General features: G+C 38.7%; 1 protein-coding gene across 1 annotated transcript in view; it reads left to right on the top strand.

Annotated features, from left to right (window-relative positions):
* Window positions 1–623: 623 nt before the first annotated feature.
* Window positions 624–23251, top strand: part of LOC128026620 (CUB and sushi domain-containing protein 1) — a 386318-nt gene continuing 363690 nt past the window's right edge. The window contains exons 1-2 of the mRNA XM_052613862.1: window positions 624–627; window positions 707–923. Of these exons, the coding sequence (XP_052469822.1) occupies window positions 624–627; window positions 707–923 (221 nt within the window). The remainder of the gene's footprint in view (window positions 628–706; window positions 924–23251) is intronic.

The following is a 23251-nucleotide window of genomic DNA, read 5'->3' as shown; positions in this document are numbered from 1 at the left end:
TGACATCATTTAGATTTTTGGGTGGACTAACCCTTTAAGGAACATCACAGCCTTAGTTTCAGTTTTGCAGTGATAATCACCAAGCAATCAATGATTTCTTGTAAATAATAGTACATAAAAAATGAAGATGGAGTAAACAAGCAGATATTAGACTCAGGACAACAGTGATTCAATATATATATATATATATATATATATATATATATATATATATATATATATATATATATATATATGTGTGTGTGTGTGTGTGTGTGTGTGTGTGTGTGTGTGTGTGTGTGTGTGTATTATGTTTAAGCAGAAAAAAATAAAAAAGAGAGAAAAAAAAGAATAAGAAAGACAACCTTTGTTACGTAGTTGTCATGAAAATCTAATTTCTTACTCTTCAGTTATAAATGAACTGAAATCAATAGTTTGCTCAATTATTATAATTTTCTTTTCTTTTTCTAAACCATCAACCAAACCAGGCTACCCACTTTACACTAGAATTTAAGACTCGGGATCTGCATAGATCTATTATTGTTTTATTTATTGTACAATTTGTTGTTTTAAAATATGCATAAAAATAGCAAGCTATTACAAATAATACAGAGATGCTGAATTTGCATGATAGATTTCTCGCTATGAGTTTTGCAGAGAAAATGGACCAAAAATTATAAACACATGACAGATAGAAGTCACTAACTTCCTGTTTTTGTGTCTTTAGGTCAGACTTGTGGCGGCTTGGTACAAGGTCTCAATGGGACTATAGAGAGTCCTGGCTTTCCCCATGGCTACCCCAACTATGCCAACTGTACGTGGATCATAGTCACTGGAGAGCGGAACAGGATACAGTTGTCATTTCACACCTTCGCTCTGGAGGAGGACTTTGACATTGTCTCCATCTATGATGGACAACCACAGCCGGGCAACCTGAAGCTGAGGTGAGGCCTATGCTCCTTGCTTCCCATCACTATAGCTTTACGGTGCCTTTGTTTTGGCCTAATAAACATGGTCACATGCATTATTATGGCTTTTTGTTTCGGGTGTAAAAATATACGGATTGTAATTTTTGAAGGTGTTTCTCCATGCTTTCCATGAGTTGAGGCTCTGTATCCGATACTTAGACCCTATGAACAGAGGACAGGAAGGGCTTGATTATCTTTTTTTTTTTTTTTTTTCTCTGACTGCACTTTATTGAAATATAACTTATCCAACACCATGCTATATAATGGGTGGTGGGTCTGTTAGATTCGACTAAAGGAGAAATTCCCATTAAATTACAGCTACAAGTGCTGGGAAAGACGCAATCACAAATGCAGTTCTTAGAGTCAAAGGTCAATTTATGCTTCCTGAATATAGCTGTTAGAAGGATATATTGCAAAGTATTTTGGAGTTTGAAGTGTCTAATGGATTATGAAATAATTAAAAGAGAGAGAGACAGAAAAAAAAAAAACAAGTGCATAGGCCAAGTAAAAATGGATGGTGTAGATGAAGAATGACCCCCTATTCAGAACCAGGGTTACATACATAATTCAATTCAAGTTTTAATTCAAGTTTATTTGTATAGCAATATTTATGATACAAATCATTTCAAAGAAACTTAACATAAAATTAAGTTTCTAAAATGTTTAGTAGTAGCTTATCAGTGGTGACTGTCAGTTTATGTGCAAATGGCAGACATTTTTGGAAAAATCAATTAAAGACGTAGTCAAACAGATGATGAACACTATTAACAGCAATTATTATATGATGCAATCACAATTGTACCAAAATTTATTAAAATTGTAACCAAGGTGATCCCATTGATAGGTTCAACACTGTTTCGTTAATTGATGCTATAGGAACTATATACCATATAGCACAAGGCTACAGGTGACTGTCATTTAGCTAACTCATGCCTCAACACATACTGGCACAAAATTGACTAATGTTCAAACAGATAAAACTTGGTAACTTGGGGCCTCATTTATAATATGCTGTGTAGAAACCATCCTACATCCTACATCCTATGATCATCAATGTTTTCATCACCCTTTGGGATTGAAATCTATAAATCGCTAATTAAATTGTGTCCAGCTAAATGGTTTCAGATCTCTTCCTAATTTAACATGGCTGAACTTTGGGGTACTGTTGGAGGAGTTAGTGGTTTGTGCTTTCTGGGAGCCTATCCAGTGGGCTCTCATGCAAAACAGAGTTTGTGGCCTAGCAATGTATAGTGCAAACTGTAAACAAGGTAGGGGGGCAGCAAAGGTCCCTGATAGAAAGGTCCCTAAATAATAGAACAATCCATGGAGGAGTGAAGGGAGGTAATGATGAAGACTGCAGCCAGGAAGGAAACAAAGGAATGAAGACCAAGTGATGAGCCAGGGAGGAGATGGTGGATGGAGGAGCCATGGGATAATGCCCAAAAGACTCACACGGATGCAGGACCATGGCAGAAATAAAAGAGATGGAGCAAGAAGGAAGGAGGGACAAGGCATAGCGAGAGACCCAGAAGACTGTGGTGGAGTCATGGGCTCAGAGTGCAGTGCGGTGCGGTGCAGTGTGATGCAACGCAATTTGTAAAAAGACAGGAAGCAACAAATGCCTCGTTATAATGGATATATATATATAATGAAGCCCATACAGAAGTGACTAAAACTGCAATTAATCGACTGGACACTTGAGGCTGGCTGCAAAAGGGAGTGAAATTCCATCGACTCCCCATGTTTAAATGGCCAACTTTACAGAAAAAAAAAAAAACCTTTACAGCCTGGTGCAAAAAAATGCTTTTGATCTATATAGTTAATTTGACCCTTCATGACAACTCTGAGGGGGGTGAATATTGTTATAACTAATCCATTTAAACTACATTAAGCCTTAAAGTTCTGCATAATTAAGTGCATGGCCACAAGAGTTACAGGCGGATTGCTGCCACTGTCACCGCCATCGTCCTAGGTGAGGGTGGTTTCAGCAACCAGCTCCCGTGTTTTTTCCTATTTTTGATTACCCCAGAGTGACGCGGTGAATGAGTCATTATCTGGCTCGGCTCTGTGTTCATCTTCAGTTCTCTCTTCACAGCAGTTCAGTCAGTGTACTGTTTGAGTACATGAATTACTCCAGGATATTGGTTTGTTTTAACTCAGAGGGAGTGTCAGCCACATTAAAAAAGTTAACAGGTCAAGTCATTTGTGGATTAATGCGTATTGGAGACGCGAACCGTTTCAAATGATTCAGTTCGATTTGGTGAACTGGTTCAAAAAGATCCAGTTACATCGAATGATTCGTGCACGAACCGGATATGACAAACTGCTTTGTTTTGAACTCTCTCTCTCACAACAGACACAGAAGAGAGGACAATGCTGAATAAAGTCGTAGTGTTTGCTATTTTTGGACCAAAATGTATTTTCGATGCTTCAAAGAAATTCTAACTGACCCTCTGATGTCACATGGACTACTTTGAAAATGTTTTTATTACCTTTCTGGAAATGGACAGTATACCGTACACACAGCTTCATTGGAGGGACTGAGAGCTCTTGGACTAAATCTAAAAATCTAAAAGATCTTACGGGTTTGGAACAACATGAGGGTAAGTTATTAATGACATAATTTTGCAAATTGGGCGAACTAACCCTTTAATGTCTTGCTGTATTGTTGGTTTTTTCTTTTTTCTTTTCTTTGAACAATTATTTTGGGCTAAAAGTGTGTTGTAATGCAATGTTACTGAACATATTAAAATATGACTGAAATTATATTAGTAATGCCTTCACTACTGCGTTACAGCAAAAAGTAATATGTTACTGCAATGCATTACTACAGTCTTTGATCTTTTAATAATTAAATAATTAACTTTAATTTCGCTTGTGCTCACTGTTGTAAAATGGAAGCAATTCCAGAAAAATGACGCACTGTATGCTTGGGGAAACCCCACGCTGACGCAGCACTCGCGGGGAATTCCTTTTCTCATTGCGAGAACATGAATATTGGCTCTCTGCGAACGTGAATCACTTTCTTTTCAGAGAGCGATCTCGCTCCTCACACCCTCCCGTTTTCTTCCTCCCGCGAGCCGGCAAGAAAGAAAAGGCGGGGCAGAGGATTAAAGCAACAGGATGAAAACGAGCTCACGCCGGCTCAGCCCCCTCATGCCTCGTTTTCTCCACCCTGAGGGGATTCCCCAGTCCTCTCTATTCAGCCAGACCAATGTCTCTCTGCTGCCGCGAGTGATCTGGTCTTGTTTGGAGGGACTGAGGAAGAACTGCTAAAGGACAGCATGTCTCTAGCTGCTTCAGATGCAGAGGACCTGTCGGGCTCGCCGGACCCCGCCCCCTCGATGTTATCTGAACCCAGCCGTACGAATCTCGGGATGGACGCCAAACTTATCTGCGTTCTCTCCATGGCAGTGGATGAGCTGGGTCTGGAATGGTCTCCTCCAGAGGAACCATCCCGTCTGGATGAATTGTTTCTGCCGGGGCGCCAGCAAGCCCCTCGTCAAACAAGCGCCCCGTTCTTCCCGGAGGTCCACGACGAGCTTACAAAATTGTGGCACGCCCCCTACTCGGCGCTTGCATACTTCATCTTCATCTGCCCTCACCTTGATTGACGGCGCTGAAGAGAGAGGATACGAGCGATTGCCACCGCTGGACGAGTCTCTGGGCAGCATCTCTGCCCGCCCATGGCTATTGGTTGGAAAGCCAAGGCCAACCATCTGTCCAAATACTGCCGTATGACGTCGGCGCTCACCGGGCATGCTTACTCATCGGCAGGGCAAGCAGCCGTGTCGCTCCACTCCATGGCAGTGCTACAAGTCTTCCAGGCCAAACTCCTCGCCGCCACTGATGAATCTGGCCCGGATGTCGCCACGCTCAGGGAGCTGAGAAGTGCAGCAGACTCAATGCCTAACCTGGTTGTCCTGGAGTGCCACTTGTGGCTTAACCTCATGGAGATCAACGATGCTGACAGAGCCCAGTTCCCCAGCGGCCTCTTCGGTCCAGCGATTGAAGGCGTTTGCTGAACGCTTCACAGAGGCACAGAAATCGTCCCAGGTGATGCGACACTTCCTGCCAAAACGCGCTTCAGCTGCCTCTGCCAGTCGCCCCAGACAGATGCCGACTCGTCAGCCTCCCAAGCATGCATCCGCTGCTACCGCTGCTGCCCAGCCTGTGAAATCAGAGCCTCGAGACAGTTCTTGCTCGCCCACCAGACGGTTTCAGTTTCCTAAACACATGGGACCCTAGCCCAAGGTAGTCGCCACCATCCTGATCTACAGGAAAGAAAGAGGAGGGGGCTAAGTCTCGCTGCGGCAGGGCCACCCCCCAAACTGCCCTGTGTGTTTTTCCATCCATCTCCAGGTGACAACGAAGTTGTTTTTGCTGCAAACAATGGGCCCTTTTTAGTGCCCAGACAGCAAAGTGCTGTTATAACGCACAGAATAAAAAACACACACTCTTTCACAAAAAGAGCAGTTTTCCTCACACAACACTCAGTGCAATGTCCCCCCACGGCAGACAAACACTTGAGTTAATCCAACCTCTGTCCATCCGGGCCTCACAATGGCAAGCCATTCGCGGGGTATCAGATTGGGTCATGGGAATAATAAAACACGGCTATTCCCTTCAGTTTGCACGACAACCACCACGCCCTCATGAGATGGCGATTCAGAATGATCACTTTGAAACAAATCCTCTCACAAATATGCTCAGGGGATTGGTTATTTTCGCTGGGTCTGAAAGATGCTTATTTTCACATCCAGATAGGCCGTTCTTGAGATTTGTGTGGTTTACCAATACAAGGTCCTCCCCTTTGGGCTGTCCCTGGCACCTCGCACGTTTACAAAATGCATGGATGCGGTTCTCTCCCCTCTCCGGCAGAAGGGAATCCGCATTCTCAATTACCTCGACGACTGGCAAATTCTAGCTCAGTCAGAGGGGGAGGCATTGGGTTACAGAACTTTGCTCCTCAGCCATCTGGAATGCCTGGGGCTCTGGGTGAATTTTGCCAAGAGTTCGCTGTCCCCCAGCCAACGGATATCGTTTCTGGGAACAGTGTTAGACTCAGTTACGATGAGGGCAACAATGGTGGAGGAGCGCGCCGCGGCTCTACAGCGACTCACCACCTCTTTCAAAATAGGTGCTTCTCACCCCTTAAAAACATTCTAGAAGTTGCCGGGCTTTATGGCAGCAGCATCGCTGGTGCTGGAGCTCGGGCTGCTGCGTTTGCACCCCCTCCAATATTGGCTGAAACCATGTGTTCCACCTCATGCGTGGTGTCACGGAAGCTTGAATATCAATGTTGGTCAGGACTGAATTTCAGCCCTGACCCCTTGGAGGAACATGCACTGGATGGAACGGTGTGCCCCGCTTGGTATGGTTTGCAGAAGGAAAGTGATCTCCACAGACGCAATCCAGCTAGCCTACTCATTTTGGGCCTGCAAAGCTCAATTGGAGTAAGAGGCCATTTAACAAGAGCAGTGTCTTCGTCCTGGGCATGGTCTAGTGGTGTGACTATTGCAGAAATTTGTGTGGTGCCTGGTTGGAACTTGCCGCTATTGTCATATCTTGGTATCACAGATCAAGTATGATTGCGTTGGTCGTCCCACCTTCTTAGCATGGCGTGATTGAAGTGGGTTCCCATAAGCATCATTGATGCAGTACGAGTGAAGTATTGAAAGGAAACATACTCAGTTACTAATGTAACCTCGGTTCCCTGAAATACAGAAACGAGTACTGCGTTCCTTGCCATGCTAAAAGGCACAACAACTCAGTCGTCGCTTAAGTCGAAGTAACCTGAATTCATGTGGCGATGCGGCAATATATAGCAAGATTCCCAGCCCATTTTTGCGGGCTTCGCTGCCATAGGTTCGTGCAGCACCCCTGCCAAGCCATTGGTTTGTTTTAATAACACTGCACAAACCAATGGCTGTGTAGTTTCACTGCGTGATTGAATAAGGCTTCAGTTCAGGAGAAAAAAATGAGCTCGTTCCCGTATTTCAGGGAACTGACGTTACATTAGTAACCGAGTACGTTTCCTTACTTGGAAACGCAAGCTAGATTAAAAGTGAATATTACATTTTGAATATGGATATTTTTCATACAAAACTGCATCGATTCGCTACAGGAGGCCTTTGTTCACCGCCCCAGAGCCATGTGAGACATTTTATTTTTCATTTTTATGGATGAGCTTTTATCCATAGCAGCTTGAAAGATCAAAGACCATTTTTTAAATAACTCTAACTGAATTTGTCAGAAAGAAGAAAGCCATATACACCTAGGATGACTTCAGGGTGGGTAATTTATGGCTTAATTTTCATTTTTGGATGAACTAACCCTTTAAATACATTATGGGTTTATAAGAAATTATATTTTTCAAAAAACAAAACAAAAAACAAAGCCTATTTTAGTTATTTTAATATATGTATAAATTACAATTAAGCACCACTATCATTATATTAAGAAGTTATTATTATTAAAAGTTATTATTTTTATTATTGCAAAATCTAATTTCTTATTTCTTTCAGTTGATTTTATTTTTAACCTGCGCTTCAGGAGATTTTTCTTTTAACATCATCTTATAGTACATTTTGTTTTGAGGTGAGATCTGTAAACACAAGTTAACTGTGCTTTGAATGTCATGCAAAATTAATGACACTGAATGTCATTTTATGAGTCAGAGGCAGAGATGGAATGTGAAAGGCAATGTGGCTCAGCTGACTTTGAGCTAACACAAAAATTGTGTCAAGTATCACTAGAAGACAAAATGTAAAATGTGAATATTAAAATGAAGTGGGGATTGTTGAGGATGCATGCTGTGATTGATTGCTAAACAGATTTTCGGTTTGATGATGCCATCAATGGTGTATTGATGTATTATCCAGAAGGTGGTATTTTAATGCTGCATTCAGACAACAATCACATAGAGGCACTTCTGAATAGAGTCATTTACCTTTAATGAATACAGTTGAACAATGGTTCCTCTGGCTGTTTAGTATTATGCATCTGATCTGATCAGTGCTAACGCTAATTAAGCAGGAGCCATTACCACAGGGCAAGCGTGTCACTCAGAAGAGTTCAGGCTCTCTGCTGTGAATCTCATGGGCCATGATAAAGCTATGTCTTACGGCCTTTAGAGGCTGACACCAAACATGTTGTGACAGTGATGTTAAACTCTGTATATGACACATAAATGCCTTTGTTAGCTTCACATGCTTTGCTTGTTGAATTGAAACCTATATGGGAAAATGTCAGTCACCAGCTTGTCTGCGAGCTTTGTCTCCCCACCACAAGGTGTCATTGAAACCTTAATGCAGCCCTTTTTTATGCTAATGACATGCCAGTTTCTTACATGCATAAGAAGGTACCCTACATTCAGAGTGGGAGAAAAAAATAGGGCATGCAGAGATAACCAGTCACTTGAACAAATCCAGCACACCAGATAGAGAATCAAGCTAGCTGAACTAAGAAAGCATTTTGTAAAACCGAGAAGTGGGGGGGGGGGGGGGGTGCTTTACTCTGCTAGTCCTATTGTTACACTTTGAGAATTCTATAAGCTTCTTTATGCATGCTCAGGAAATATATAAAAAGTTTTTTTTTTGTCACTAATTTCTTACATCTTTCTACAAGTTTCTATAAAAACAATACAAAAGAGAAAAGTATGCGAGAGAAAGATAAAGAGATCATAACAAATATAAAATTTTATTATATGATATTATAATTTGCTGTTTACATGTATTCTGACACAACATTTGGAAGCAAAAATGAGAATGTTAGCTTTTTGCTCCGATAATGTTTTAATCATGTACTAGCCCAACCTTGATCTTATTAAGAGAGCGTGTGGGGATGGTGCTACATCTGGGGAGGGTACTAAAATAATTGTTAGTTTAACTTGGCTAGCTAACATCTGTCGCTCTGAGAAAGAGTTGCTAATATCATAGATGTGATGCATCAGAATTGCGCAGCCAGAGATGTGTTCAGGTTGCTGGGAGCAGGCCAGAGAGAGCACTACACTCACAGCAGAAGAATGCATCACTTTCTTGCTGACTGATAGCAAACATCACTAGTGCTGTTTTATGCACATCAAACACCTGCCATGGTGCATATGCTCTCCTCTGAGGAAAGTGTCACTCTCAGGTGTTGCAAAATACATTCATAAGCACCAGAGATGAGTGATTAGACAGGTGAAGAGAGAAGTTACTATGCTGAAAGGAAATTTTGAACTACGTATATCAATTGGTGATACATGGTGTTGTGACAAGAACTGTGTTCGGTGTGTGTGTGTGTATTTTGCAAACAAATACTTAGATTAAGCCAAAATAAATCATGAATTTTTTTTATTTTTTTTATATTATATTTGTTTTACTTTAGTTTAAAGTGCTTGCATAAATACATCAGAGCCACTGTACCATTCTAGTGAAGATGTAATCATTTCCCAAATAAAAATCTGTTCCAAATCCTAGTGAGCTGCCTACTTGGGTAGTATTTTAACGCATTAAACTGTAGGAATATGAAGGCTGTAGCAAAAGGAAGGCAGTATAATTATGTTTCCAATAGACCTCATTCTGGCCAAATTTTTAAGTTGCATAACTTAGAGCCTTCACAGAGAAACCAATCCCATTAAAGGGTTAGTTCACCCGAGAATTAAAATTTGTCCATCTTCTGCTCACCTTCGAAGCATCCTAGGTGTATGTGACTTTCTTTTTTCAGAATAATCCAATCAAAATTATAATAGTAATAAGTAATAAATAAATAAATGAAGTAATAAAACGTCCCTCACACGGCTCCGGGGGTGAATAAAGTCCCTCTGTAGCGAATCCATGTGTTTTTGTAAGATAAATATCAAGATTTCAAACATAATAAACACTTTTTTTTATCACTCCTGCTGACTGTGTGGAACTAGAAGACGTGCAGGCGGAAAATGGAAGATGTATGCGTTGCATGCGCACCTCTGGGAAATGTAGGAGTCTGGATATTTATTACAGATGTGCGCATTTTATTTCACGCCTTCGGAACTGTTGATAACAAACATCCGCTTACCCCATTGAAAGGCTTGGAAGAGCAAGGACAAATTTTAATATAACTCTGATTGGATTATTCTGAAAGAAGAATGTAACATACACCTAGGATGCTTCGAGGCTGAGTAGAAGATGGACAAACTTTCATCCTCAAGGTGAACTAACCCTTAATAATGTTTTATGACGAGTCCATTCAAAATGTGGAAAAAAATATGAGAATTATTAATTATAAATTCTTACCTTTCAATCAGTATCAAAGTGTATGCATAAAAAATAGTTAATAATAATAATTAAAATATAAAACTTGCTTATCAGAGTATCAAGTTTTATAGCTTAGCAGCATACCAACACCAAACAAATTAAATAAAGATTTTCAGTAAGTTGAAAATCTTTTGTGTAATTGGACCAGATGGACTAGCATTCACTTCCCATGCGCATCAATGATCCTTGTGTGCCCATGACCCTGATTCTGTTTCACCGGTTGTCCTTCCTTTTCTATTTTGGTCGAAGACTTGATGTTTTGGAGATGCTCTGAACCACTCTGATATTTTTGCTTGCCTGTTTTTTTCTACTTTCAACACATGAAATTCAAGAACTGACTGTTCACTCGATGCCTGATATATCCTGCCCTCTTCATCTGTCAGTGGTTTAAATGTCATAGCTGATCAGTGTACAAATGTGGTCATTGTGGCTCTTTTTCCAATCATTGGAAAACAGGTGTTAGTGTTGAGTGTACCAACAAATATTGATTTTGAATTTTCTGTGTGTTGTCCCTTCAAAACAGATGGAAGTGGATGCCTGAGTTCATTTGACCTGTTTTAATAACATGCACTTACTTAAATTCAACTTTTTTATGTTAATGAAAAGCAGAAAATTTAGGCAAAATACTTTATAGGTCAGGGAAATCACTCTAATTTACATTATGCTTTCTCTGCTCACTGCCAGTGCTGTGTATGCTTTTAATGCTTCTGTGAATCTAACTGAGCATTAGTATATTTGACATGGGCTCAGCCACATGCCACATTGCCATCAACACATGACAGTGGATGTTGTGTTGAAGCCAAAGGCAAAGTGAGTAGGCAGTTAGCAGAGTAATGGAATTAGAGGTTCATTAATCTACTAAAGTTGAGTGGTAAACGATTACATATCTGAGAAAGTCTTTCTGTGCCTCTCTTGTATTATTGATAAGCAAAATATAAAAAAGTATTACACCCTATACTCTATATAATAATGCTGAAAAGAATGTAATCGTCATTCAGGTCGATTAATTATGACAGCTGACTAAACTTATCTTTGTGCAATGCTGTATTGCTCTGACAAGTGTGTTGTTAGAGGGCACTAGACAAATGGTGGGTCTGTACTTATTGTTTTCCAAAGAGCACACTCTGAATTTCAGCAGCAGGAATTCACAAATGTAGAATCTTCACCAAATACCTGCTGTCAGTGTGGATTTGGTAATATTGATAGTTGGATTTCCATTAAAATTATCCTGCCAAATGTTACTCATTCCAGTATTAAATGTAAATTCAAGTTTTCAATTCAAGTTTATTTGTATAGCGCTTTTTACAATACAAATCAATACAAAGCAACTTTACAGAACATTATGTTTCTACAATATTTAGTAGTAGCTTATAAGTGGTGACTGTCAGTTTGTATGCATATGACAGGATTTTTCAGAAAAATTAATACAGGATGTAGTCGATGTAGACGGTGAACGCTATTAACAGCAATTATTATATGATGCAGTCACACATGTAGCGATATTTGTTAGTTCTGTTCGTTGATCTAGGGTTAGCATCATCTGGGGTCCTCTGAGGGGTAAGCATCATCTCTTCTCAGGTGTTCTGGATCCAGACTGGAGCTTGTGTAAATCCAAACTGACAAAACATAGAAACAAATAGAGACATCATTAGCATAGCTGCTGTTCCAACAAAGTAAAATTAATTAGTTTAACCCAAGCTAAAGAATAAGAATGCGCATTTGATCAGATACAACTACAGTCACAATTTATAAAGTGCACTTCAGTTTTACTTTTGCTGAGACTAACATTAATCCAAAAACCAAAGCCTCTCGGGTGATGGACAGACAAGATTAACAATCAGGAAGAGAAATCAAACAGATGAAATTGAGAGGAGTGGCACAGGGAATAAGCTTATTTTTAGAAGCCCTAATATTTTTATTTTTATTTTTTTCTGTTAATAAGTTCTAGTAAGTTCTGTTTAATCAGTTCTAATAACTGTGACAACAACAATGATCATTATAATCATCATTTATTTAAATGCAAGGCATTTGTACTGTAAACTATGGTAAGATTTGTTATACTGCCTGTGATGTGTTATGAAAAAAAAAAAAATCTATTAAAAATCCTAAAAAAAAAAAAAATTGCATAATACAAAATAAATAAATAAAAATCTAATGTTCCTATTATAATATATATGTAGGGCTGTTTATTTAAAACGTTAATTAGATTAATTAATTAAGGAGAAAAATAAGACATTTCTCATTCAAAACACGCATCACCGGAAACACGGCAGGTCGCAATCTATGACGAAACCGACATAAAAATAAAAATCATGCGCCCCCACTCTCTATTATAAATCAGTGTGTGCCCCATAGTAAACCAAATAAATATGACATGTCAACAGTTAAATACTCTCTTTCTTTTCATGTAAGGATTCTAAGATTATTTGTACCAAGAATAATAATATAAAATGTAATAAAATTATAATTAAGTGCAGATTAATGATTTGCTTAATTTTTCTATGACAGTGTTTCATTCTGTTTTGACTTGCCATTTCAAAGACTAGCCTACATTTTATCAATACTACACTTTATTAATCATGGGTCACAAAATATACTGCCAGATCTTAGCCTGATTTGGGCCACATATCATCTGACTGATCTGGGCGACACTCCTCACATCAACAATCGGCCCTCATGTTGTTTGCCGGATCCCTGCCATGCCGTCATTGCCACACATGGCCCAGCTGTGGCTGAAATGGTACAAGCCATTGATGACAGGAGGCCAGGAGTGCCACCTTGAGGCCACATTTGGGCCAAGTCTGTTTGCTATGTCAAGTCAAGTCACCTTTATTTATGTAGTGGTTTAAACAAAACATATTGCGTCAAAGCAACTGAACAACATTCATTAGGAAAACAGTGTGTCAATAATGCAAAATGACAGTTAAAGGCAGTTCATCATTGCATTATGTGATCTCTGTTCAGTTTAAATAGTGTCTGTGCATTTATTTGCAATCAAGTCAACGATATCGCTGTAAATGAAGTGACCCCAACTAAGCAAGCCAGAGGCGACAGCGGCAAGGAACCAAAACTCCATCGGTGAAAGAATGGAGAAAAAAAAACCTTGGGAAAAACCAGGCTCAGTTGGGGGGCCAGTGCTCCTCTGACCAGACGAAACCAGTAGTTCAATTCCAGGCTGCAGCAAAGTCAGATTGTGCAGAATAATCTTCTGTTTCCTGTGGTCTTGTCCTGGTGGTCATCTGAGACAAGGTCTTTACAGGGGATCTGTATCTAGGGCTCTAGTTGTCCTGGTCCCGCTGTCTTTCAGGGCAGTAGAGGTCCTTTCTAGGTGCCGATCCACCATCTGGTCTGGATACGTACTGGATCCAGGTGACAGCAGTGACCCTCTGATCTGGATAAAAACTGGATCTGGTGGCTACGGTGACCTCAGAATAAGAGAGAAACAGTCTAATATTAGCGTAGATGCCATTCTTCTAATGATGTAGCAAGTACATTGGGTGGAATGGGAAGTGTTCCCGGTTTAGGTTTACCTAATTAATGCAGCCTAAAAATCCTTTAATGGGTTTGGATATTAAAAGTATATTAGACACTAGTGTGTCTGCCTCCCGAACAATGTTAGGTAGGTTATTCCAGAGTTAAGGCACCAAATAGGAAAAGGATCTGCCGCCCGCAGTTGATTTTGATATTCTAGGTATTATCAAATTGCCTGAGTTTTGAGAACGTAGCTGACGTAGAGGAGTATAATGTAACAGGAGCTCATTCAAATACTGAGGTGCTAAACCCTTCAGGGCTTTATAAGTAATAAGCAATATTTTCAAATCTATACGATGTTTGATAGGGAGCCAGTGCAGTGTTGACAGGACCGGGCTAATATGGTCATACTTCCTGGTTCTAGTAAGAACTCTTGCTGCTGCATTTTGGACTAGCTGTAGTTTGTTTACTAAGCGTGCAGAACAACCACCCAAAAAAGCATTACAATGATCTAACCTTGAGGTCATAAATGCATTGATTAACATTTCTACATTTGACATTGAGAGCATAGGCCATAATTTAGATATATTTTTGAGTTGGAAAAATGCATTTTTACAAATGCTATGTGAGTTATATATGGCTTCACTATATGTATGTGCAGTCATTCTGAATATCAGCATGGTCGCAGCCATTCAAAATTAATGACTTGTAAAAGAGTTCTAAGAGTATAGTAACACACGCACTGAAACCTAAATACTGTATGTCCAAGTTCAGATCACGCTTGCAACTGATACTCGAATGCCATTGGCTCATCTGTGTTATAGAGGAGGGGCTTACCGATGGGTCAATTGCACTTAGGGCATGTCCGAATCCACTTTTGCTAGTTGAAGTGTGGGGGAAATGGTCATCGCACCCGGCGCATGGTCTAAAAGGGTTGTCCCTGTTCTCTTAGTGAGTAATGGGTGTGTTTTGGGCATAACGTGCCATAAACCAATCAGAGTCTCATCTCCCATTCCCTTTAAAAGCCAGTTGGCACCATGGCAGATTCACTATTTACATAGAGGGAATTTGCAAAAGATGAATGCTTCTCTACAGAGGGAACGGATCTGCTCGTGCGCGTAGTTCTGATACATATAAAAACTATCCATTATTACTAGGGGTGGGACGGTTCACTGAAAAAAAACTGTTAGGTTCTCCACACACGCATGCGCTGGGACCGCGGTTAAACTTAAATCTGACAAAGCACTTGTAATATGGATTGCTATAAATAACACGTTAACAAACAGGATTCAGCTAATATGTTTCTGTTGATGGATGCACATTTTGGCTTCTGACACATTTGAACAACAGCGATGAAAAAAGAAAATGTGGACAAACCATTCACTCTTGTTCAATGCGAATGCCTTAGGCTGGAATATGAGCAGTCATTTATTCCGTTATCACCCAGGTGGTGATAGCACGCGCTCAAAGATGAGACCTAAATAGCACACGTTAATAGAAGATCTCTCCTGAACAGAATCGCCCACATTTAGCCATCGAGGAGAGATATTAGATCAGAGAACCATACTCTGGTCAGCCAACAATGCGTTATCAGTTATCAGTAAGATGCGAGATCCTTGTTGATGGACCTTGTCCAGGACTCCCGGGAGCAGAGCGGTCAATGGTCCATAGCATGCTGATCTATGGGAGCTGCAGAAGTCAGAGAAGTAGAGGGGACATTGTGCAGTTTTCTGTGAAGCACAAAGAGGTCTACTTCCACTTAGAAAATATGTCTGACTACCTTGGGGTGGAGTTTCCATTGTCCGTGCTTCACAGCTTGCTTGGACAGTGTATCTGCTCCCACATTCAAATGCCCCAGGATGTAATTTTCCATAATGGACATGGACTTGCCCCTTGTCCAGTGCAGAACCTGCTGTGCTGGCTGGTTTGACCCAGAGGGGACACACCATTTGTTCTGGGCAAAGCCCCAGGAACTTTCTTTGGTCGTAATGACCGTTCTTAAATCCGGCTTCATCTCTGGTTGTTAAGAGCTACAAGCTGCTACCAAGTCTTTACGAGGGGGAGCACAACTTGCCACACTCTCTCTTTAAGCCTATTGCCCCAGAGGGGCTGGACCGAATCAGGACTTTGTGGCTGACATCCCCGAAACTTGAGCACAGTGAGTGAGAAACTTGTTGGAAGCCTCCTCCCTGGTGCTCATATATTTAAGATCAGCCTGCTATGTCTGCATAACCCCAATGGTGTGCAGGGCAGGACCAGTCTGAACCACAGCGTGAAACTCTTTCCCTCCAAGTGTAGATTTATTCATTCTCCACATGATTTGATGTGGGGCATTGGCTCTTTTTTTTTTTAACTGTTTTTTTTAATTAGTGATAATGCTCCTCTAAACTAACGTTAAAAATAAAAATACCGTATTTAAAACAGTTAGTTCATATATAGTTGGACACAACTGTCATATTGCACGTCTTGTGGCAAATTTTCTGCATCTGCGCGTGGAAGTCAATGGTGAAAATCAATAGTAGATGTCATTTAAAGTCCAACAGTTTAACACTAATATTGGACAACAACAAAAACATGAAATATAAAGTATTCTATATATAAGCCATGTAGTTTGGAGATTTGTTTTTTTTTTTTTGGTGACAATTTAATCACTTTAAGGCTTTAATCTGGTCACTGCACAAGTCACCACCTTAAGTAACTCCTCATATGCTCATAATCACAAGAGGAGCACTCGGAGGCAGCACTCTCAATCTCCATCTCAACAGAAACAAGAGCTGCAGCATTCTCTGCCCGATCCAAATAAGTGCCCAGGCAATGCTTTGGAGGTGGGCGCAAGAACGTTATGATCTGGCAAGAACACAAGAGAGGGGAACACCTGGTTCTAAATTCTCAGCCAGATCAGAGCACGATCTTAATGAGTGCAAAGTGGCTTGATTCTCGTGAGAGAAAAAGAGCGTAATGCAAAGCATGTGGATAGGAAGGGAACCGCGGTGCTCACATCTACCACTCTGGAACTTGACAGCAGTTTGCTTTTCTCCCAAACACTCCAAACAATACTAATGCAAATTCTCATCAGAGATCTCTTACACATACCTCTTACAGATTCACTCAATGAATAGTATGTTGTTTCAACTTTTACTTTCAACCTGCTTTCTTTTGAGTGATACTGCTTTTAGCAGCGTGACACACGCAGACACAATGTGGTCTCTGAAGACAAAGAAACCGGAAGATGTGTCCATTACCCCCAGGTGCACGTAATCCAATGACGTCACCTGCCAGGGTAATTTTAGCCAACTCTTCTCGTGTTTGATACACATTCTTCACAACAGGTCAAACAAAGAATGTTCTCATTAGCGTTATTGAAATGCAACATCAGGAGTAGCTTTTGATAGGGAACATGCATTGTGAACCCACCTATAGGCGCATTAAAAAAAGTTGGCTCAAAATAGCAACGTGCCAGCAATGCGCCTGAAACACCTTGTATTCAGAACAGCACGCTCATGGGTGCACAAATGGGTGCAAAAGCATTTGCTATTTAAACAACATGGTGCAAGACATGAAAATTACACTTGTGTCATGCCTGGCACTGCATTGCACTGGGTGTTCGATAGGGCTCTGAGAGTTTTACATTTCTAAATGGTCATTTAATTCATATATTCCTTCTTTTAACTTTTGTATAACAACAGTCATACATATCGGATTTGACGACCTGAAAGTAATTGCTGTATAAACTACTTTAAACTAATATACTACTAAATGTGCAGTGTTCCATTTCTGCCACTAGCCTCACCAAACAGAACTGCTGGTCAGGATGCTTAAAGGATGCCCATTTTCCACAAGTTGGTGTAATTCTTTAGGGCTTTCATTAAATGTTTCCAACATACTTTAGTTAAATTTCCTCAATGTTCATGTAAAGCAACACCCTTTTTACCTTGCCAAACAGCCTGTTCACAACAACCCATTTAATTTAATGATGCATGCACACAGCAGCTACAATAACACTGTATAACTGATATAGGCTTATGTTTTATTTTATTCCTTTTTATTCAAAATATTTCCAAATGTGTTAACTATCAGGAAATATCTTGGTTCTCAAACGTGTAAGTAAATGGGATTTGCAGTAGACTCTTATTTGTTTTATAAATGGTTATGGGCAAAGAAGAGCAATAGTGTAATCTATTAATTACACATAAAATCCCAACTTTTTACTTGAGTACCAGATATTGATGTTATGCCATATATATATATATATATATATATATATATATATATATATATATATATATATATATATATATATATATATATATATATATATATATATATATATATATAATATGACTGGCTTTGAATTTAATGGGAATTTAATAACAATATTGTAAGTTACATTAACATTTTAATTTTACAGAGAGCAACAAGCACTTACATTATCAAATAACATTTTCACTTCAGTCTAGCCAGAGTTCAGGCTCTCTCGGAAACTCCCATTTAAATCACTGAAGCTGTTTACACTGTGAAATTAATATCTTAAATTCATACGCTGCTATGATTTGCTATAATTCAGTCAGCGAACAAGTGAACAAAACACCAGGTTTCAGCAATGACTCATCTGAACGTACCTGATTGGCCATTGCATTCATAATCTCAACAGAATTGTGTGATTGGTTATAATGCAGTGCTGTACAAACTCTGTTGTCTCTGGATCAGCGCCAACCAAAACACGAACGCAGATCTGAATTTATCACCTAATGCTGTGCGGCACAGAACAATCTAATCACACTGGTGAGATTGTGTCATATATATAAAAAATATTATTCAGCTTTTTGTCTTTTGGAAGCTGCATCCACTTGGTTCAGAAATCTGAGGGGGCATGTGCCAGAAAAATCATGCCTAAATGTTTTGATTTCAGGATCAAGCATGCATTTCCTTTAACCTCAGTACTGAATCATCTATATGAGACTGGATCGTTCTTGTGTGTCATGTAACAGAATTGAAACGGTAGAATTTGTATGACTCTACAATCAAGAGAAGTGCAAATGCAGTCAAAACTGTGGCAAAGCCACTCAGAAGCTTAATTTAGGCTTTAGTTAAAGCTGTAGCTCAGTCCAGAGTTGGTTAATTTTTGCCATCCCTTATACAATGGAGGCATAGAAAGGGTATTTCAGAGTGTAACATCCTCCACTGATAGTAATTTATTAGCCTGGAGACCCTGAATAGTCTTGCAGTGGCACACATTCACCACCGGGGGAACTGTGTCTTATCTCTGTTTCCAGGATAAGCTGTTTACATAACATTTCAGCTTCACAAATAATCTCACACACAGCACATCAATAGAGAGATAGCCAAAGAAACGTTGTGTCCTTGCCAGTGTGATTTAATGAGGTTTATGTTTGTGCAGTCTGGAGCTTTGGGAAAAGAATATGTACCTATGGTACATTAGATTTCAGGTATTGTGTCCACAGACAGTTGACCCAATAATTTGTCACCATTGTGATGTCACTACAGAGTCTTTCCTCTAGACGCCCCCTAAAAGCCTGACTTTAAAGAGAGGAGAATTCAGAGCTGGGCTTGGAGGGAAGCCAAATTGCTTGCCTCTCTAACGCTGACTTTGCGGGTACATGAATAAATGATTTTTTCAACACTGGATAATACCGTTGTAAGCTATTGCCACTGTTTTAATTTCCTCTGCCATGCTATTCATACAAACAGTTGGAGCTGGGGGGAAATCATCACATGAGCAAAATAAACTTGTTACAATAGTGAAGCATTTTCCTATGGCACCACCAGTTTTACTCTGCATCTCATCGCCATATGTTTTGGCATGATTTTGAGGTTTATTGAATTATTGCTGTTCTTCTTGCTCTCTCTACTATTTACTTGTTTTTCTCCTGATGATGTCTTTCTAGTGTATTCAAGTCAATTGTATTTTCTTCATGTGGTGCTTTGAAAATAAATATCAAGCAATGTCTTTAAGTAAGTTTGCAAACCCCTAGCACATTTGCATTCTGACTTTTAATATATTTATACATTATACTGTTATCATTTACATGCACAAATATAGCAATGCATATTGATTAACAGCAATATATTACATATATTTGCTATATTTCAATAAGACATTAAATGTAAAATACCTCATGGAGGATTCTGATGTCACTTCTGTGAGTGATGATGCAAACACTGAATCAGAGTTTTGTATCAGTTAACTGAAACCAACTCTGACTACACTTTATTTCGATAGTCCACTTTTAGATATTCTTCTGACTATTGAAAGTAGTAAGTAACTTTGCAACTACATGTCAGATAGCTCTCATTAATTTGCAACTACAGGTCAACTAACTCTAATTAGAGTATTTATAGAGTGTTCAGTTAGTTTGTGGGGGAAATTGTGGCCTAATGGTTAGAGAGTCAGACTCGTAACCCAAAGGTTGCTGGTTCAAGTCTCATACCAGCAGGGATTGTAGGTCGAGGGAGTAAATGTACAGCACTCTCCCCCATCATCAATGGCTTCTCTCTCTCTCTGTGTGTGTGTGTGTGTGTGTGTGTGTGTGTGTGTGTGTGTGTGTGTGTGTGTGTGTGTGTGTGTGTGTGTGTGTGTGTTCACTGCTGTGTGTGTGCACTTTGAATGAAATTAATTCTGAGTATGGCTCACTGAGAGCGAACCATCAAAATAACATTTTTTGCAGATATTAAGCAGACAATGCACAATCTGATGACTGCTAGTTGACATGTAATTGATAAGTTAACTATAGTTAGAATGTTTAAAGTGGACTATCAAAATAAAAGGTTGCCCAACTATAGCAATTCTAACAGCAACAGTAATAACTGAAGGTTGCTGAAATAACAGTGTCATCAGTGTTATTTCTTTATTACATTTAATGGCCAAATAAAAACATCAAACTTTACAATGTTTAAATATCGTCCAGACTTCGTAAACATTTTCAAGGTGACAGTGGGAATGAACTAAAGCCATTCATCCCTCTTCTTTTATGAATGGTGTGAAATAATTTCTTTACACAGTTTTCCTTTTCAGGTTCTCCAGCTGTTTTGTGTTTCCTCCAGACAAGCAGCTTGAGCTTGATTTCCATGCTTTAATGCCTCAGAGGGGAATCACAAGTTGTTATGACTGTATCTCACATTAAAAGTACATGGACAATTGATCTAACAGTTCTCTGATCTTTTGAACTAATTGAATAAAAATGTTTACTGCATCCTCCTTCTGCTTCAAGGGAGCATTACAAACTGTCCTCAGAGGCTGTGGATTAGTTTGTTCTGAATGCAAGATCAAAACGTTGCGAGCCTTTGTAGACTCTAAGACTTCTCTGAAAGTGAGATGACCAGTATTATCAATCTTTTAGGCCATCACTGTCTCTAAATGGTTGATATTTTTTTGATAATATACGGATATTATCTTCCTTGTGTTTTTATAGAAAATGTTATAGAAATATATAGAAAATAACCACTTTATGCTTAAAGGAGTAGGGCATCACTGTTTGATTTTTGATCGATGTGTTGAATTTGCTTTAAATAATACTTGACTGACTGAGATTAAGTGTATTTTAAAAAACTGTGAAATTTTACAAATATATATATATATATATATATATATATATATATATATATATATATATATATATATATATATATATATATTAGGGCCGGGACTTTAATGCGTTAATTGAGATTAATTAATTACACAAAAAATAATGCGTTAACTAAGATTAATTAATTACAGAAAAAAAATTCCCGCATTTTTAATAACGTATTTTTGCAACGCGTAACGTTTCTCACTGGATGCGTTTCGACGGACCGATTATACTGAAGCACCAACTAGCGTTCGCATATCACTGCAGTACATCGAGCCTCAAGTATCACCTCAACGCAAAACATATAGCAGCTAGCGTGGACGTGAACTATGTATTATTTTGTTGGTGCAACTGGCAGTTTATGTTAAACTCTTTATTGTTTTGGCCAAGGTTATTGAGAGTTGGACTTAGTATGTTATGGCCTCTGAAGCAACAGAGAGATGTTTTCTAATAGTCAGTGTTTCCAATGTTCTGAATTTAATTGACAGTATTGTGTTTTACTTAAAAAACACTTTACAGAAGGTTCCAGCACCTATAAGCTTCCTGAATTTCTGAAATGTACTATTTCTAAATTGTTTCTAAATATGCTATTGCTACACTTAATGGCAAAAATTGCACTGGTCTGCTAGACTTGGTTGAACAAAAATAAACAATATTTTGTTGCTTAAGCTTATGTATTCAGTCATTATTCAATGGTATACTATAAATCCATGTGAAAAAAATACTTCTCACTGTTCTCAGGTCAAATATTTATATGCGATTAAAATGCGATTAATTTCGATTAATTAATTAAAAAGTCTCTAATTAATTAGATTAATTTTTTTAATCGAGTCCCGGCCCTAATATATATATATATATATATATATATATATATATATATATATATATATATATATATATATATATATATATATATATATATATATATATATCAGTCTGGCGAGTAAACTAAAATATATTTACTAGCCAATGGCGATTCAATTGCCAAGGTGTCCGTAGAGGGTTGCAACCTAACCAGTAGTCATCATTAGGGCCTGAGCACAAAAATGACACAAACTGAAATGTTTTCTTTATGATGAGAGGAACGTTCCCCTCAAATTTTAATGACGATAAAAGCAACTTTGTCCGAACCAAGGCATGCAATTTTCAACTGACTTACTTTCCATTGCAACTAATAACAAATAATTCCCTTGTGTGGTTCAATAAGTTAATTCTGAGTCTGATTCTTTTTTTTTTTCAGTTTAGTTTTTTATATTTTTTATTAATCTTCTACAGCCATGCACCACTTTTATCATGTAATAAGAAGCTACTTTTTTATGTCTTTATCTTTATACATATATATTTTAGAAAGGATCTTTACACAACCTTAATCGTGTGATTAATCTTGATTACAAATTTATATATATATATATATATATATATATATATATATATATATATATATATATATATATATATATATATATATATATATATATATACATATATATAGAAATATAATATCATATATTATAAACTATGTACTATACTACAATACTACTGTGCTTGTCGTCTGTTCTTTATCTCATTGGAGGTTCTGTGTGGCTTAATAATTCTGCCCGTGATAAAATAAGCTTGCTATTGTGCAGGTAACAATCCAAGCCTAGAAGTGAGCTCACCTTTTATCTGTGTAATAGCTACACCAGCATTCACTCTAAAGCATGAGACAGCTGCCATCAGGAGGCGTTGAGTGACATGTGAGGTAGCTGTCATGTTTTGCAGAATTATTGTAATATCGGGTTAGGAATGCCGGCACAGGCCCATTCCGGCATCCTGTGGAAGAATAATTGCTCTGGGGGCTGTGATAAAGTGACGAGAGAGGATGAACCCGTATCTGTATGTGATAAAAGATTTCATAGAGGAGGCCTTGAGGAATGTTATGAAGTCAAAATGATTGCATTATGAATATGAATGTTTAAAAAATGGTGGT

Source organism: Carassius gibelio, chromosome A13 (genome assembly GCF_023724105.1).
Source record: "Carassius gibelio isolate Cgi1373 ecotype wild population from Czech Republic chromosome A13, carGib1.2-hapl.c, whole genome shotgun sequence".
NCBI classification, from domain to species: domain Eukaryota; kingdom Metazoa; phylum Chordata; class Actinopteri; order Cypriniformes; family Cyprinidae; genus Carassius; species Carassius gibelio.
Note: the sequence above shows the minus strand (reverse complement) of the source record. Positions and strands in the feature narration are given on the sequence as shown.